The 19,204-nt window shown below is 41.3% G+C and overlaps 1 protein-coding gene across 1 annotated transcript; it reads right to left on the bottom strand.

The window, feature by feature from the left end:
* Positions 1-4,435: 4,435 nt before the first annotated feature.
* LOC147381120 (uncharacterized) lies at positions 4,436-6,350 on the bottom strand. The gene is made up of 6 exons (XM_086430829.1): positions 6,009-6,350; positions 5,594-5,752; positions 5,119-5,508; positions 4,859-5,038; positions 4,714-4,773; positions 4,436-4,630 (listed from the first exon to the last, which is right to left on the bottom strand). Exons 1-6 carry the CDS (start codon positions 6,348-6,350, stop codon positions 4,436-4,438), a joined length of 1,326 nt encoding a protein of 441 aa, XP_086286955.1.
* Between the last annotated feature and the right edge of the window lie 12,854 nt (positions 6,351-19,204).

Raw genomic sequence — 19,204 nt, 5'->3', positions numbered from 1 at the left:
TCATCCTAGTCGCTATCGATTACTTTACGAAATGGGTAGAAGCAGCTTCTTATGCAATGTCACCAAGAGCACTGTTCTGAAGTTTGTTAAGAACAATATCATCTGCAGATACGGACTCCCTAGTGGTTTGGTAACCGACAACGCCAAGAATTTCAAGAATAGAGACATGATCAAGATGTGCGAAGACTTCCAAATCACTCATCACAACTCTGTACCGTATAGACCCAAAATGAACGGAGCAGTTGAAGCTGCCAACAAAAACATCAAAAGAATCATCGAGAAAATGGCAGTCACTTACAAGGATTGGCACGACATGTTGCCTTTCGCCCTTCACGCTTATCGGACTTCATTTCGAACCTCAACTGGGGCAACTCCATACTCATTGGTGTATGGAATGGAAGCAGTCTTACCCATCGAGGTTGAGATTCCCTCCCTTCGAATCTTAAAAGAAGTAGAGTTGGATGAAACAGAATGGGTTCAAGCCCGATTTGATCAACTAAATCTGATAGAGGAAAAACGTCTCGCGCAGCTATTTGTCATGGTCAAATCTATCAGAGACGAATCGCACGGGCCTACAACAAGAAAGTCAAACCTCGAAATTTCTCACCAGGAGACCTTCTTGAAAAAGATCTTACCAATACAAGAAGATGCTAGGGGAAAATTCAGACCAATTACGAGGGACCATTCATTGTGCAGAAGGTAATGACGGGAGGAGCTTTGATCCTTACAGAAAGACGGACAAGTCTTCCCTCAGCCAATCAATGCTGACACCGTTAAGAAGTACTACGCTTGAGATCTGACCCTGAGATGACGAAAGGCCATCTTTGCTATCCCAAACAAACTATCTAACCCTAGTCAACCCCTTTGAGCCATCACATTCATTTCTTAACCCAAGACTGGGGCAAGTCAATACTTCAAAAAAAAAAAAAAAAAAAAACACAAAAACAAAAAAGAGAAGAAAGTCAAAAGTCAAAGCATCAGTTACTCCTGGCCCGCATGAGGATAAACTGTGAACGGCTAAAATACAAAAAAATCAAAAAAATTCAAAAACTCGGATATTTGATCTGAGCTCGACCCAAATCTCCAGCCTAAACAAGTTCGAGAGACGCTGGGAGGAGACATAGATCACCTTTTCGAAACAAAAATAGACGAACCCCATGTCTAGCCCACTTTAGATAAACTCAGACCTTAACCTCTTTTGTACCTTTCCATTACACTCAGCCTTAGCCAACACTTCGTCCCATCAAAAGTCCTTTCGGATCAGGGAATGTTCTAAAGCATCATAACGACGGTGGCAGCACCAATGATCTTGCGACTTGGTCCGGACCCCAAAGTCTTGCTAGTCGTTGGAAGATTCGAGAGGGGAGTCCAGGTCGGATATTCGAAAAAAAAGAGTACTCGAAGTGTAGAGTAATTGATCTCGCAGCTCAACTTGAGTTGCCGAGCCACGAATAGTCGTCAGCAAACTCGAGAGGGGAATCTAGATCTGTTACTCAAGAAAGGGTACCACTACAAGAGTAGAGTCGCCGATCTCGCAACTCAACTTGAGTCACCAAGCCACAAAGACACAGAGGCTCCAAACAAGATTTGCAATGTAAAAATCCAAAAAAAAATACAAGCATAGTCTGAAAGGGCATAGTGAAAATCCGAAAGGGCGCTATGAGTAAAAGAATCAGACTATGGCAAGATCAAAACCACCGGCACGATGAAAACCCAAAAAGGCATCGATGCGCAAAAATGTGGAAACCGGGTCTGGTGAAAACCGTAACTGACACCAGGGGCAATAAGGGAATCATAAAATTAAAAAAAATAATATAAAAAAAAAACAACTCCTGGCCCGCATGAGTATAAACTGTGAACGGCAAAAATTTCCCAAAATCCCAAGTCCCATGCTCAATCGATATTCACCCAGTACTGGGGCACTGGGGATGACTCTAAAAAGAGCCTGAGAACTGCTGACATCTATATCCTCAGTAGTTGGCAAAAATACAAATATCATCGAGATAACAAAGGTTTTTCAAAAATCTTCATATTTTGGATCTACAATATCAATTCGACAAAGACAAATCACCAAAAATTCAAATGTTTTCAAAACTACTATTTTGGGCCAATGATGAAAAGTCTAGGACTTATTCAAACATCATGTTTTCAAAGCAATAGATACACCTGAGGCCAAGTAAGTAAAAAACCTATTTTCCTTTCATTTCAAAAGTTTTACATTACGTTTTGAAAAAGAAAATACAAAAAAAATGGTGCCAATCACACATCACGACGAGAAATGAAGAAGGAATCAAGTCTCTCTTCTAACGCACGAATGCGGGCAGCTTGCCCCATCATTACCACCTCAGCGTCGGAAGCATCACGACTCACCAAGTAAGATGCAAAGGCATCAAAACAGGGACCTTGAGCAAGTCTCTCCCGGAGATCATCAATCTCCGCCCTCAGGATAGAAGACTCTTCATTCTTCAAAAACTCGAGTCGAGCTATCTGGTTCTTCAGGTCATTCTCAGAACGCAACCAAATCTTCTCAATCCGCTTATGAGACACCTTCATCTCCGCCAGTCGATCACGGTGGTCAGAGGAATGAGAACCAGAAGACCTCCCTTGAACTGAAGGCGTGGCACAAGTTCTCTCAGCAATCTGTTGTTGCATCCAAAGTTGGTAGTTTTGAAAAGAATAACCCGGAAATACAGGTTGATCAAGAGTCACCACGTTCTTCCAAGCTTTCTCTAACCGATTACGCAATTGCCATGAGGGGGGAGAAGGAGAAAAAGACCCGACCAATTCTCCAAAATCTCCATGAGTCACTATGCCCTGTTCTTCACCAAATTGTCGCAACACACGAAGAGGGATGTAGTGAGTGGCCCCAGTCAATCCAATCAGTATGGCAAAACAACTCTGGGAAAAGGAAAGAACAGGTGAAGTCGAAGGCTGGAAGGTGCCTAACCAACGTATCTCTTCATCTGGCATGCCTTGCAAGCCCTCGAACCAACCCAACTTGCCACCAGAATGGACAGGAGGTTTCCGTTTGTTCATCAAAGCCACTAAATCAGCATGGACGTTGAAAGGACGACTAATGGGAGTAGTTAAAGCCAAATGATCGAAGAACCAAAGCTGCACAAAAAGGGAAGTCAACTCTAATCACAATGCCTCAAAATTTAAAAGCTTCAACTCTAATCATGATCCAAATTTGAAGAGGACATTACCTGCAACAATGGAGCACACCCATGATATACTCGCTCTCTCTCGCTCGAACAAGCCGTGAGAGACAAATATGGTTTCTCCTAGAAGCATAGGAGCCAACCTAAAACCTTGTCACACTTGGTCGAGCACGCTTATCAAAGCTAGATTCACATACTCATCATTTCGAGGGAACAAAAGTTGGTTCACTACCACCAAGGTCAAAATGTCAAAACGAGATGGGGAACTCGTATCCCCAAGCAATCGAAGCAAAAATTCCTTAGAAACCTTGAGTAGATTTGAGTTCCCATCAATCCGTCCTAGTTGTTGCTTGGTGACCCCAAAGAATCCCGACGCTTCTTTCCTATAACTTTCCCGTAAGGGTGGTACAACCACCCTAGGCGATTGGCTAAGGCCAAGTATCCGTTCAAACTCCTCAATCGCAGGAGTCATTTCTTTGTCTCCAAAGCGAAATAAATTGAGCTCTGGGACCCAAAATCCCATAAGAGCCTCTATCAAGTCCCACATGATAGTGACCTTCGACAAAGAGAGAGTGAACCCAAGCTTGTTGGAATCCCACCTAACTCTCTCTTCATGGGTCATAGAACTAAGCCATTGATGTAAAAATGGGTCTACAACGGCGTACCTTTTGAGACTTGGAAGGTTGAAGTTGCCTTCAAAGGCGGGAGATGAGCTTTCAACCGTAAGATCAAAGTTGGTGGAATCCTCCAAAACATGAGTGGGCTCCATTGATGCCCTAGGGGTGTGAAATTCCTAAAAATCGTGAAAGAGAATGACCAAATGAAGGTCTGCGAGTAAAAAGGCAAAATGAAAGGTTCTGGTCCGTACATGGAGTACGGACTGAGTAAATTCACTTGAGTCCGTGCTTCATGCATGGACCGTTCAAATTTCAAACAGTCCGTACATGAAGCACGGACCGTTCAAAATTCAAACAGTCCGTACATGAAGCACGGACCGTTCAAAATTAGCGCAGTCCGTGCTTCATGCACGGACCAGTACATCCAAGATGTTGAATTGATGCATGAATTAATACATAAAGGGGCCCATAAACCCTAGTTATTTGATGTTACCACTTCCCAGCCTCGGTTGCTCAACGACGGTTCTAATCACCATTTCACAAGAGGATCCAAAATGAAATAAACAATGTCATATATATAATCAAAATGAGTCACACAATGTGCACGAAATACAAAAAGATATATATACATGTGTTTCAAATGTTCATAAATACATCCTAAGATCTATCATCATCTGATCCAGGAGCATCTCGAGCAGCAGAATCAACACCAGAAAGATCTACGTCCCTCAGACCGGAGAAGACAGAGCCAGTACCCGAAGAGGCAGGCAGATCGTGCATCCCTAAGCCCATATCAGAAGAATCTACAGTAAAAGCTGGGGGTCGGGTAGAAGGTCCGGCGCCATCCGAAGCCTGAAAAGATAAACAGATACACTCAAATGACAGGCAAATCTGCAAGCAGGCTAATGAAAGAAGATAACTGGAATTAAATGTACCTGAGTGGGAGGAGGTGGATGAGCAGATGTGCTGGCCCCATCATGGCGTCGATGATAGTCCTGAAACATCACATGAAAACAAAGCAATCAGCCTACAGTGATAGAAATACGGAATTGAAAGAGATAAGGGAAAAGAAGAACGTACCATCTCAGCCTGCGCACGAGACTCCCTCATGGCCAGTCTCATCTCCAGCTCATGAATACGCTCGGCCTGAGCTGCCACCTCTGCCTGAGCCGCTCTCCACCGAGCCTCCATCTCAGCACAACGGGCCGCCTGGGCCTCGATCACACTATACCCCTCCCGGAGGCGACGCAGATCGTCAATCTGAGAAAAAAAGTAGCAAATTAGACTTGAACAGACATGGAGAATCAGAAGATAAGAAGAAGAGAAAAGTTAGGACTCACGGTGTCATCATGCTCCCGGATGAAGACTCCACCGATCTCAGTAACCCCAGCACGCATAGGCATAGCAGGCATCAGGCAACCAATGGAGGCGGTCCTGAACCAACTAATATAATCACCCTCCACCAGAAGCCCTCGCGCTGGTACCCCACCGACCTGGGCCAAGTACTCCTCAGCCGACAGATCCATAGAAGAAGGCGTCACCGGAGCTGCTGGGATACTGAGAGATCGATCATGCTGAAAGAATAGCCGCTCCCCAAAGTAGTACACATAGAAGAGACGGCCAATGAAACAAGGATAGAGCTCTCGTCGCATGTCTCGATCAAAGGCTGCCCACACCTCTCGGCGCTCCTGGACCGACTGAGGAAGGTCCGGAAAGGTGACTGAAAATATCTGCACAACAAAGAGAAGGGAAACAATGAGATTCTAACATATTGAAAAGAAGCTCTAGTGCTACAAACCAAAAGAAGTTACTCACCTCATGAAGCCTACACCTGTCAAAATGGGCCCGGGCACTACGGGCATTGCTCTTGATAGTGCGCCCGTCTCGAGTCGCCCAAAAAGCACCGAGAGGATAGCCCTCATCTGGATGACGCATCTCAGGCAGATAGTACGGGAAGTGAACATGTACAAAAAGCTGAAAGAAAAAGGGAACGACAAGATCAGACCAATCATCGAAAGAGACAAAATGTTAAAAATTCAAGATTTGAGAAGGAAAGTACCTCGATAAAAGGCCAGAAGAACCTGGCAGAGATACCGCCACCTCGTGGGGAAGTGATACCCTCCACGATACGATCTAGGCCACCAAGGATGGTGCCATAAATCAGACTCCCTCAGTCATAGGTAGCTACTCGGCGGATGTCTCGAAGAAAAAGGAGAAACCATGTCATCACTGTGGAGTCATCCTCCAAGAAAAAACAACTCCCTAACAGAAGCAAGAAACTGAGACGGAAGACTGCAGCAAAGTCAGCATCTCCTCGCCTCACGGTCCGACCCCGCTGGCCTAAGGTCGACCACAAAAACCTCATGCCCAGCCTATGCAGCTTGCCGACCTCGGCAGCTGGAATATAAGGAGCCCCAATCAACTCGGCAACCTCGTCTAACGGCAGCATATGAGGAAAAATGGCCTCTCCCTCCATAGAGATCCCGGTGATGGTCACAAAATCGGATGGCCTGATGCCAATCTCGGTCTCTGGCATATGAAATGTGTGCGTAGCCGGAAACCACCTCTCCATCATCGCAACAAAAATAGGTCGGTCTGACCTAAAATATGGAATCCTCAAGAAAGCTCCGAAGCCGGCCCGAGTGAACTGACCCCTCAGATCCTCAGTAAACTGGGAGAACTCTAGCATAAAAGTCCTCCAACTGCCCCTGTAGCTGCTGGATGGGTAAGGGGTCGGCACGTCCATCCGCACGTACATCGAGACGTGCCTGCTCAATCCAGTGAGAAGAGGAGTATCCACTACACCCTCTCTGGCCTCTGCGCGGGAATCGAAGCGCGAGCTCCCTCTACCCCTCGACCTCGACTACCACTGCCACCTCGACACTACCACCCTCACTACTACCATCACCGCGACCACCACTGCTACTACCACCACCATCACCTCGGTCACCACCACCACCTCTGCCTGCCGCCTCTGCAGTCCTACTCCTGCTAGGCACTCGTCGGACGATAGCCCGACGTCTAGAGTCACCAGCCTCTGTCTCACTGTCTGATGACGAGCTGCTCGATGAGGACTGAGTCGCCTCCTCCATAGGCGACTCCCTGACAGTCTCCTGCTCATATCGAGTCCTCGCAGTCGATCTATCTCCAGCCTCGCCAATCAATGCAGCCCTACTCCCTCGAGTACGCGCCATCTACATGAAAAATTCACTACCCAATAAAATGCCCACTCAAACCAAAAATCCTAACGGCGATCGAACCCATTGACCTAAACCAAAACCAAAGCTACGACTCTATTCGAACCCACAAAACCAACCTAAACCAAACCAACCCCATGATCCAAAACCTTGACCCTCGCAAGGCACCCCACTGATCGAAGCTACACCATCACCTCGAGTACCCCCCACAAATCAAGATTCCATCCATCTTTAACCTGCCTCACCAACTCGAATCTCGAAAACCAACCACAACCTATGCCTAACCTCCCCTAATAGCACTCAAATCACTCCATCCGATTGCTTAACCATTGTCCCAATCATTTTCCAAAGCCCACCACCAATAAATCTCACCTACATCTAAGGAACCTACTCCAAAGTCCAAGGCGAATCCAACGGGTTCTAAAAGAGCAAAAGCATGCGAAACAAAATAATAAATCGCTATAATCGTGCCTTGAACATTTCACAAGCAATGAAGACATCCAAAAGAGCATGAAAAACAAAATCACAATGCACACAAAACAGAATTTCATGATCACATGTGAACAAACAAGGTGAAAGAAATATCGGAAATAAGCATACAACCAGGTTTTCATGCTATAAAAATTTCGAAGAAGACAAACATGGCGAAGGCATAAACAAGAATCCTAGTCTAACAAGCATGCATGCAACGAGGTTTGTGTGTCTGTCATGGATTGTTCGAAGCGGGTAATCATGCGATAAAGGTTTGCAAAATCAAAAAGAAATTAATCTAAAAGGAGAAGATGAACTAACCTCTATCGAAGGAGTAATCCAAAGAAGTACCAAGAGTGCTCCAAATCCAAGTATCCACACGCCCGACATGTCTCTTCGACCACCCAAGCACGCAAGAGAGAAATGAGAGAGGAGAAGACGAAGAATCAGAGGAGAAGACGAAGAACCAGAGGAGAAAACGGAGAAGAACAGCCAAGTGAAACGTCTAGGCGCGACGTTCGGTTTTTAAAAATGTTCTGGTCCGTGCATGAAGCACGGACTGAATTAATTTTGCGCAGTCCGTGCTTCATGCACGGACCGAAAATATTAAAAATAGAGTCCGTGCTTGAAGCACGGACCGAATGAGATTTAAACAGTCCGTGCTTGAAGCACGGACCGAATGAGATTTAAATAGTCCGTGCTTCAAGAACGGACCACCAAAAAAAATAAATAAATAAATAATTTAAAAAAAATCAAAAAATAAAAAAAAAAGGGTATTCTTGCAAAAGCAAAAATCAACTGCTTAAAGACTCGTTTGAAAATACCTAAGTCAAAGTTTTTCTCAAATCATCACAAATCCAAGACCTCACACGAGCTTCGCGCCACGAGGTAGAGGAAATCAACCGGCACCCTGTCAGACCCCGTGCTTGGGTAGCCATCTCTTAACCATCAAATCAAATCGGTGTTTCAAAAACTTGTCTAAGCAAAATCCTCGGACCCGCACAAATCAGGGTTTCATCTATTCTTTGCAGTTCTTTGCACGCAACTCCTGCAAAGAGGGGCAGCTGTAGACACCCAAATTTGAGGGGGGCCTCGACGCAAAATACCCCGAAAACCAAAAATTTGGGATGGGCCCCAAAGCCCAAATCTACATTAATAAATGTTCGAGGCCATTTACGTGGCCCATGGACCCGCACACCTCACCACTCTCATACATCCTTAAAATCAAACCCAATACTAATCCATCCCAAAACCCAATCCATCATAAATCCAATCCATCCCAAAATCCATTCAACCTATACCCAATCCAACTCAAGCCCAATCCAACATAAACCCAATCCCAAATCACCTAAGCCCAAAATCCTACCAATCTAACCCTAAAGCCCAAAGCCCAATCCACTACCCAAATCAATCCAACCCATCATCACATCAAACCAATCACCAAGAGATGACACATGTCATCATCTTCTTCCACCTCTCTCATCTAATCAACTCAACCCATAACCCTACCCTACCCTAACCTAACCTATTCCCCATCCTCTCATCATCAACCACCAATACCACTACCCATACCCTACACACCATAACCTATCCCCCATCCTCTCATCATCAACAACCAACAACTCAACCCATACCTACATACTCTAACACTATCAACCACCCCATCACAACCCATATCTCCCACACCTCAACCATCACTTTCCCTTAAAACACTCCCACAAAATCACCTCAACCCATACTTCCCACCATCACCCCCATACTCTTCTATCTAATTATCCAACTACCATCACCAATCAACTAATCTCTTCATCCCTCCATTTGCCACATGTCATCATCCCTTCAATCCTCTCAAAATCAAAAATCACCACTCATCTCTCCAAATCAAACACCATACCTCTTCAACCATCTCAACACTCCTTCTCCAAACAACTACCTTACACCACCATTCCTCCCATCAACCATCACTCATCTCACCCCACCAAACACTCTACCAAAATGGATTTGGGTAAGATCTAAACCATTTGGGTTAAAACACAACCCATTTCCCTCATTACAAAACTACCCTTATTTCTCCCTCAAATTTCATACCCTTCTTCTCTCAAACCCATGCCATTACCCCTCATTCTAAACCTTACCCTATTATACCCCTAAAATATCTCCCAACTTCTATAAAAATCCCTCCATTCTTCTCTTATAAGACTAATGAAAATTTGACAAAGAAAACCCTCTAAAAAAATCACAACTCACCACAACTCTCTACTCTACTCTACTCTCAACACTCACTCTCAACTCAACTCAATCTTCTACAACCTCAAGCAAGTCCAAGTCAACTCAAGGGAAGACATACTTGAAGATCAAGATTGGGACAAGGTGGGTTCAACAAAAGGAACACCCCCTCCACATCCCCTCTTCTACTTCCCCCTTTCCTACATACTTGCACACACCCCATGGGTTAAATCACCAAAGGGCCCCTTCTTCATAAGGGTGCCCTTAATGATTTAAACCAACATTAAAAGTCCCTCACACTTGAGGGCACACATCGAATTTTTCTTCAATTTTATTTTATTTTATTTTAAATACCGAATCCGAGGTTACCACGTTATGTGGATGGAGTAGGGTGCCTAACACCTTCCCTACTCCATAAATGGACCCCCTTACCTTTGAATCAAGGTTGGACCAAATATGTACCCTATCCATACGAGAGTCATCAACATGTCAAAATGCCATGTTTTTCATAGAAAAACAATTTCGGGTGACCATTCACACCCCTTTCCGAAAATGAATGGTGGCGACTCCAAAACACCCCAAAGTGGAGGGATGTTTTCGAAAACATTGAAAATCCCGTGTCCACACCTTTCTAATTAGAAAGGTAGAAAATAGTTGGAAGCACCTTCTTGAAGGTAACCTCGCATTCCAAATGTCTTCCTACAACCTAACAATATTGCCCAAACTCACTTTGAGACAAAAATTTTGTTGAGATCAAAATAAAAATTGGAGGTGCCCATCCTAACCAGTGTTATTAAAGGTGGTTTATGCAACAAAGCGTGCCTCAAGACGAGGCTCACTAAAAGTGTTATAGAATTGCACTCCTCCAAAGGCTACTTGGTTCCTCCTAAACCTCTTAAGAAATTTCCCCAAAAAGGGATAAGTTCATGACTTCAAGATTTCTTATCCCCTAAACAAGATGGTATCCAAAAGAGACGTCCTGACTATTCCACTAAAAATCCATAATCATTCTTTCTAGTTTTTTGGTAATAGATATTAGTTTGGAAAACAGACCAGGTGGATAGAACGGCTAGACAAATAATTTTTACCCAAGTTAATTCCCCACTTTTAGACAAGTAACACAACATCCAAGAAGTAAGCCTCCTGTCAATCTTTTTAAATGATCAGCTCCCAAATTGCATTGGATAGATAACTCACCCAAAAGGGAATACCAAGATAAGAAGAAAGCAAGCAACAGGTTAGCAGCTAGCACCTTGCATCCACCTGAAAGCGCCCTCGATCCGCAGGGTGCGCGGATCCGCTTTCGACCCTTGAGGTTTGGGAGTCGCCACCTAGTTATTACGGTCTAGGAACCGATCAATGACTCTAAACGGATAAAAACTAATCTAAAAAAAAAAAAAAAACCGAATTCGGGGATCATATTACGGGATTGGAAGGTGTTAGGCACCAACCCCGCCCGGCCAAAGCCGGTCTCTACTAAATTCCCAAGTAAATTACATTGCTAAAACCTAGATAAAAAATAAATAAAAATAAAAATTTACCTTTCCGATAGCAAGGACTTTGTTCCCTCAGATCTGACAAAAAGAGCTCCTTGTACCGTGCTCCCTTGCTTCGTTCTATCTCCGGATTTGACTTCGGATCTCCTAGACCGAGGTATCTCCTTGCTTTTGGATCTGAACTCTTCAAGTTTGTTGCGGATTTGGGGGTGTTTTTGGAGGGCTTTTAGGCGTTTTCTAGACTAAAATTGAAGGGGGGATGTTAGGTAAGGAGTTGGGGCTCCAAAACCAGGGTTTGTGGGAGGCTAGGGGAGCTTTTAGACCTACTTCTCTTAGGGTTTATGATTTGATACGAAAATAGGGTGTGAGCACCTCTATTTATAGATGTTTTTAGGGGTTGATTTGGATAGAGTGAGTATTTAATTAGAGATCTTTTAATTAGAGTTGTTTTTTAATTTGACTTGTTTTAGGTAGAATTGTGTTTTAATTAGAATTGTTTTAGGTAGAATTATTTTTAAGTTAGAACTCTATTAGATAGAGTTATTAATCAATTATAATTCTATTATGACTTTTGGTCTTATTTGATTGACTTTTAATGTTTTGACTTTAGTCTTAATTGATTGACTTTTAATATTTTGACTTCAGTCTTGCTTAATTGACTTTAATTTTGACTTCAGTCTCACTTGATTGACTTTAATACCTTAACTTCAGTCTTGCTTGATTTACTTTTAATTTTTGGAGAACCCCCCTCTAAAATATCTTTAATTCTTTGGACCCCCAAATGGAGGGGTCCTTAAAGAAATATCCCACGAACCCTCAACAATTTTGCTTGAGAGTCCGATTAATCGATTTTTTAGGTTCAAAATTTTAAATTTATTTCATTAATGTTTAAATTTAATTATTTAATGTTTTATTTATTAATTTCAATTTTTTAATTATGAAAATTGTGAAATTACCGTTTTGCCCCCGGAGAGGACTTTTCACGTTTTAAGTCGATTTTTAATGTTCCAAGATGTTTTAGAATCGATTTTTCGTAAGGAATTCAATGGAATATTAGTTTTTGTTATTTATGAAGTTTTTTGTGTGAAATGGTTGTGAACTTTACGAGGGGTATTTTCGTAATTTTGTTAAATTCTGTTAAAATTAGTGAAATGATTTATTAGGTTCCGATTTGTTATTTTATGTGTTCGAGAGAGTTTTCCTAAGCGTAACGCAGGCTCTAGGGTTGTTTTGAGGTTAGGGATATTTTGGTAATTTGATAATTTTTAGTGATTTTTATCGTGAAGTTTCTTTCTGATCTGCAAGATGATGATTTCTATGTTTCTAGGGTCGTATTTTCCTAGCGTAGCGTGATTTCTAAGGTTTTGTCAATTCGAGATACCTTATCCGGATTTCTGAAACAAATCTGGTAACAAAATAAAGCAATGGAATACACATCCATCATTGGGAATCATTGCAATCGGATTGACGAGTTGATTAATCAGGCGAGTGCAAAAATGGGGTGTCTACAGATGCCCCTCTTTGGCAGAGGGTTGAAGCAAACTAGATAGCAAATCTATTTTGGTAGATAGTGCGATATCTGAATGCCAAAGCTAGTGACATTTCATTTTGCAGCCTGATTTAGCAATTCGTCAGGGTGTTCAGATCCTTGAGGGTAAGGCTCTCCCCGAATCAAAAGGTTGTCAGGTCCTTGAGCGCAAACTCTCACTGACGGCGTCAGATCCTTGAATTTTAAAGAATTCTCCCTGACTAAAAAGTGCAAATGTGCAAGTGTGTGCACTGTGTGAAACTGAGTAAAACCTGAGCATAAATTGAGCATAGTCTGAGTATAAACTGAGCATAATTTGAATATAAACTGAGCAAAATTTGAATATAATCTGAGCATAAACTGAGCATAGTTCCGAGAAAACGCTCGGCGGTATCTGAGTATAATTCCTAGAAAACCCTCGGCGGCATCTGAGCATAGTTCCGAGAAAACCCTCGGCGGTATCTGAGCATAATTTCGAGAAAACCCTCGGCGGCATCTGAGCATTGTTCCGAGAAAACCCTCGGCGGTACCTGAGCATAGTTCCGAGAAAACCCTCGGCGGTAACTGAGCATAGTTCCGAGAAAACCCTCGGTGGTATCTGAGCATAGTTCCGAGAAAACCCTCGGCGGCATCTGAGCATAGTTCCGAGAAAACCCTCGGCGGTAACTGAGCATAGTTCCGAGAAAACCCTCGGCGGCATCTGAGCATAGTTCCGAGAAAACCCTCGGCGGTAATTGAGCATAGTTCCGAGAAAACCCTCGGCCGCAACTGAGCAAAATCCAAGATAACCCTTGGCGGAAACTGAGCAAAATCCAAGATAACCCTTGGCGGAAACTGAGCAAAATCCAAGTTAACCCTTGGCGGCAACTGAGCAAAATCCAAGATAACCCTTGGCGGCAACTGAGCAAAATCCAAGTTAACCCTTGGCGGCAACTGAGCAAAATCCAAGATAACCCTTGGCGGAAACTGAGCAAAATCCAAGTTAACCCTTGGCGGTAATTGAGCAAAATCCAAGATTACCCTTGGCGGCATCTGAGCAAAATCCAAGTTAACCCTTGGCGGCATCTGAGCAAAATCCAAGATAACCCTTGGCGGAAACTGAGCAAAATCCAAGTTAACCCTTGGCGCTGAGCAAAATCCAAGTTAACCCTTGGCGGAAACTGAGCAAAATCCAAGTTAACCCTTGGCGGCAACTGAGCAAAATCCAAGATAACCCTTGGCGGAAACTAAGCAAAATCCAAGTTAACCCTTGGCGGCACCTGAGCAAAATCCAAGATAACCCTTGGCGGAAACTGAGCAAAATCCAAGTTAACCCTTGGCGGCAACTGAGCAAAATCCAAGATAACCCTTGGCGGAAACTAAGCAAAATCCAAGATAATCCTTGGCGGAAACTGAGCAAAACTGATAGAGGAATGAATGAACGAATTTGGAGAAAACTGATTGGAATGAACCGGATAACGAATAAATCTGGAAGATAATGAATCTGGAAGAGAAATGATCGATTCCAAGAATGATTGGATCTGAAAAAAGAATCTAGAGACTAGAAGAATGTTATATCTCCTATGTGAGATCCGAAATTTTTTTGTTTGAACCTCAAGGATTTATCAAAAAGTTTTAAAACCTGAATTTTTATTTCTTTCGAACCTTAAGAGTTTTTTTGAAAAACTGTTATCAAGAGGGTTACCTTAAATTTGGGGTTCTCATTATCTCTTAGGATTAATACTGCTCAAAAATAAAATGCCTCTAGTTTGACAATGAACATGACCTTGAAAATAATTGAATACATTGTGCAAAAAAATGCCCCTAGTATAAGGGGGAAAAGTTACATTAAAAAAGAAAGAAAATGCCCCTTGTATGAAGGTTTGAAGTAATTGATTACCACAAGTGCAATAAAGACTCAACTTTTAATTTTGATTAATTTTATTGAAGGTTTTGAGTCAGGTTCAAGAGTACAAAATTATTTCCTTTCGAGTTTCAACATAGAATTCACCCTTATCTCCCTTGGTTCACTTGGGGAAGTAAACATTTTCAGATCGATCGTAGACAAGATACTTGTAATTTCTGAGTCTATGCCTGGTTTAAGTTAAGTATTGACTTTAATTATTCGAACTTCTGATGTTTCATCTTGGATCGCTCTCAGCTTGGGATTTTCTTCTGTTTTTCTTTGTTGCTCTAACTTTTTCCTAGATCGCCTTTTCAGGTTTTCAATCTAGCGAGCTTGCTCTAACTTTTGCCTAGATCGCCTTTTCAGGTTTTCGATCTAGCGAGCTTTTTTTTTTCTTTGCTCTGATTGTTGCCAAAGTTGTCCTTTCAGATTTTTAACCTTGCGAGATTGCCTTAATTTTTGCCTAAGTCGTCCTTTTCGGATTTTCAACTTAGCAGGCTTCATCATTTTTTATCTTTTTATTTTTTTTTTTTGTCTCTGAACTTCTGGAGTTGCTGCCTGATCATGCTTTGCTATCTTCCTTGACTTTTCGCACGGTACTTAGGAGGACTTTTATAGGTAGGCTTAGGACTGGGTATAAAAAAGAAAGGAATTTTGAGGCTCAAAACCCAAATGCCCCTTGTGTGGCATTTCCTTTTAAATTATTTCTTTTTCTTTAAATTTTCTTTCCCACTTTGAATCATATTTCTTTTCTTTTGAATTTTTTCTTGATTTTTTTTTATATTGTGTGAAAAATACATTTTTTTATTTTGATGTGGTCGGACCTGAAGTAATTTCTCAGGTTGCCTACGTACCCCAGAATTTTGAGATCAGACCAAAACGTAGTTCGAAGCTTCCCTCCCCTGGGTTAGGTGATCGGGTTAAGAAAGAAAAAGGCATAATTTTTCTTTTTGAAAAAGGTTGCAAAGGGGCTGAGAAAGGATATATTGAACTGGGTAACAAGAGAATTGATTCGGTCAAAGATGGCCTCCTTAAATGTAGTACCGTTTGATTTGGTCAATGTTGGTTGGTTCTGGTAGTTCACCTCCATCATGATCTTGAAGTCTGACGACTTTTCCAGACAGTATTTCCTTAATGAATGAATTTTTCCAATTTAGACTTTCTCCTATAATCGAGGAGGAGTGTTCAATTTTCTTTGAAGTCTGATAGTTAAATCTTGACTTGTAAATGATGAGCTTTGAACTTTTTGTCAAATGCACGGGTGACTCTTCTTAGATAAGCTTGCACGTGGTACAGGGCTTTAACTCGTTTTCTTCGATCAAGTTTAATTCTTCATACTGCTGACGAACCCAATCTGTTTCTAACAAATGATTTTCCAACAAGACCTTGAGAGACGGAATTCACATTTCAACTAGTAAGATTGTTTCCATATCCTACACTAGAAAGTAGGGAATAGCTCCAGTGGAAGACTGTATTGAAGTATGATGTGCCCCTAGTGTGAATGGTAACTTCTCTAACTAATCCTGGTGTGATTGACGCATTGTCTTGAATGATTGTTTTGAGATTTTTTATTAGCTGCTTCAACCTGTTCATTAATCTGACGTAGGAAGGTGAAAGATAATGTGTGATGCCGGATCTTCAACTTGATCACAGAGTAATGATTTATGCTTTGAAGTACGACCCATTATCAGAAATCAATTCAAAAGGTATCCCCATATCGATTGATAATATGTGATTTGCAACTCAAGATGTAGTGAGGATAGCACTGGTACATTTTATAACATCTTCTTTGATTCCATTGATATAGACGAGTATCTAGTCCATGTTGAACAACACTCAAGCTTGTACCTAACATACTCTCATATGATCACACGAACAAGTCTTTTGAAATTTCTGAAAAAATTCATTATCCCCTTGTGTTCCTCTAGAGATAAGATGGTTTCTATTTGAATCTCTTTAGGAATTTATTTCCGTTCCGAGGTCAATGACCTTTGCTTTCTTGAGCCCGACTCTTATCTTCTTGTCTTTGAAGCTAGATTATTAGTTAATTCGTTAATGCGCTCGATATTCAAAAATTTCTTTTGTACGATCAATTCTGAAGGGGCGACAGACACCTCTATAAACTCGACGAACTAACTTGACTTAATAGGAAAGAGTAGATTCAATCTAAGGAAGACATGACCTTGCTGGAAAAAAGGACTCGAGTTAACCCAAATGACTCATGAAAACTCAAGACAAGTACCCACACGAGTTTGATTTGGACTGAGGACTGAGATATTGCTTATAACCGGTAAGATTGAAGCACTATGATCTTCAAAGAACAACTAGACGATGTTGAGAAATTTTGAGGTCATTTCTGACTGTTGATTTGATATTGACGTTTACTCTAACTAACCGGATTTACAATCCTAGTTAGACGATGGATGATTGAGCTTAGACACAATGATAATCCTTAACCTCTTTGAAGGTGAATTTAACTAATTTCAGTGTCACCCCCTTGATAACATTTTAAATGAACCCTGAGATTTTATTGAATTCTGTGCACCAATCCATTAAAAAGTTCATCCATTTAATGATTATTCAGAAGAAAAATAATTTTACTGCACTCTTGAAAAATATTGACAAATAATGTTTTCATTGAATAACAACTTCAAACATATTTCAATAATTTTTCATGCAAATATATATCTTTTGTAAATCATTTTTCCTTCATTTTTCTTTTCTTTTGAAAAATATTTTCTTCTGGAAAAATTTTTTTCTTTGAAAAATAATTTTTCTTTGAAAAATAATTTTTATTTGAAAAACATTTTCTCTTGGAAAATCTTGTTCTTATGAAAAACATTTTCTAGAAAATATTTTTTTCTTAGAAAATATTTTTTCTAGAGAATAACACTTTTTCTGGAAAACACTTCTTTTGGAAAACATTTTTTCCTAGAAAATACTTTCTTTTTCTTCTTTGAAAATTCGATTTCCATTTTGATTTAAATGGCCTGGTCCATCATGATTGTTGGATCGGGATGGACTGGATCATTATTGTAAAAGAATAGATTTTTTTATTGGATCGGTGCACCCATTTTACTTTTCAAAAGCAACATTTTTATCCTTAAGATCAATTATGCACTCGGATCTCATCATTCACATCACTTACATACATTCATCCAACAACAGGCATTCATTCAATAAACAACCCGGGAACACCCACGATAAGTTCGAGTCGTGACCTATAGGGAAGGTTTCTAGACTCTAGGCTTACTACATGCAATGCATTTTTATCTGGTCACCCTTGCCCAAGCACACCTATATACCTTTCGATACGTGGTGACTTGGTTTGATATACAGTATAAGTGATAATCTAAAATCTCAATTCACTTCTCTGAAGCCAAAAACAGCCAGTTTGATCTCCAGTTGAGAGGTGGCGCACAATGCTGAGCAAGGGCCCACTTAAATACCTCTCGTCTAGAATAGACGTAGTCTATCCCCCTCATACAGTAGGGTACAGCGGGGCAAGATCTTACTTAGGCACCGGTTTTGACCAAGAAGTGCAATTGATATACTTAGATTACCTTTTATACCTACGGGTACGAGTCAAGAGTTGTAGCTTTCATAAATGGTTTGACATCCCACGAGGGGACCGACCACGTACTAGTACTACGTTGGCAATCGGGACATGTGACTGTGTGGCTCACAATAGGACAAAGGCTTAGGTCGCCCCAGCCTGGGTGCATCAATATGTCTCTCAGAATCACCTGATCAGACGGTATTGATGCCCCAGTTCGATATACCCTCAGGTACATGACTGGAGTTGTGAGTTTCGTGAATGACGTCGCATCTCCGAAGAGACCGGGCCACGCACTAGTGCCACGTTGGCTAAATGGGACGTGTAAGTGAGTAAAGCGGTAAACGTGCATGTGGTGTGTGCAAAGTAGGGTGGGGTGTGCCCGGGGCCTTTTCAAACAAATGGGCCCATGGGTGTGATCATATTATCTCAACGTGGGTAGTACATGAATATCAATTAAAATGATAAAAAACCATCACATCGAAGTTAAGATAAAGGCAAACACATCAAAAATATATATGTAGAGATCATGGCATAGTAGATAGGCAATCAAAAATAATCAATCACATCCAACATTGAAACATGCATAATATATATTTTTTCATGGTCCAATCAAGGATCGCTTTTGGGTGATCCAAAATAAATCGACACTTTAATGAACGTTGAATCGAGAATATGATGATAGTTGTGGAGATGGAAAGTGACTACTTTTTTTTCTTTTTTCTTTTTTAAAGAAATTTTTTTTTTTTTTAAAGCATGTAGGGAGGTCAATAACCTTTATTAAGACTTGAAATCTTACTAAATTAGTAAGAATAACTTTACCACTTGGATTCAAGAAATTTTAAAGTTGGAAAATTTAATCACCTAAAAAAAAACATTTTACACGCCAACAACATCAATTTAACCCTTTAAAAGATATGAGTTCCCAACTTAAAGTTTTTGGAATAACAAACTTACAAATAAAGTTTGTTAAGGTAATGTGGGTCCCTCACCATGGTTGATTTGTTGTATAATAAAATCAATAAAGTCAGATTTTTATAATAAAAATTGCATGTCAGCACATAAAA

This window comes from Akebia trifoliata, unplaced genomic scaffold (assembly GCF_017979445.1).
Source record: "Akebia trifoliata isolate Shusen 1 unplaced genomic scaffold, ASM1797944v1 Contig00749, whole genome shotgun sequence".
Classification (NCBI taxonomy): Eukaryota; Viridiplantae; Streptophyta; class Magnoliopsida; order Ranunculales; family Lardizabalaceae; genus Akebia; species Akebia trifoliata.
The sequence above is the reverse complement of the archived record's forward strand: the minus strand, read 5'-3'. Positions and strand labels throughout refer to the sequence as shown.

What these genes read in the sequence shown, in the direction of transcription:
- LOC147381120 (XM_086430829.1), bottom strand. Translation starts at nt 6,350, where the DNA reads ATGGAGAGGTGGTTTCCGGCTACGCACACATTTCATATGCCAGAGACC. An exon ending in ACAGGTGTAGGCTTCATGAG is followed by an intron (nt 5,509 to 5,593) that starts GTGAGTAACTTC and finishes TTTGTTGTGCAG; the next exon opens with ATATTTTCAGTCACCTTTCC. An exon ending in TCCGGGAGCATGATGACACC is followed by an intron (nt 5,039 to 5,118) that starts GTGAGTCCTAAC and finishes TTTTTTTCTCAG; the next exon opens with ATTGACGATCTGCGTCGCCT.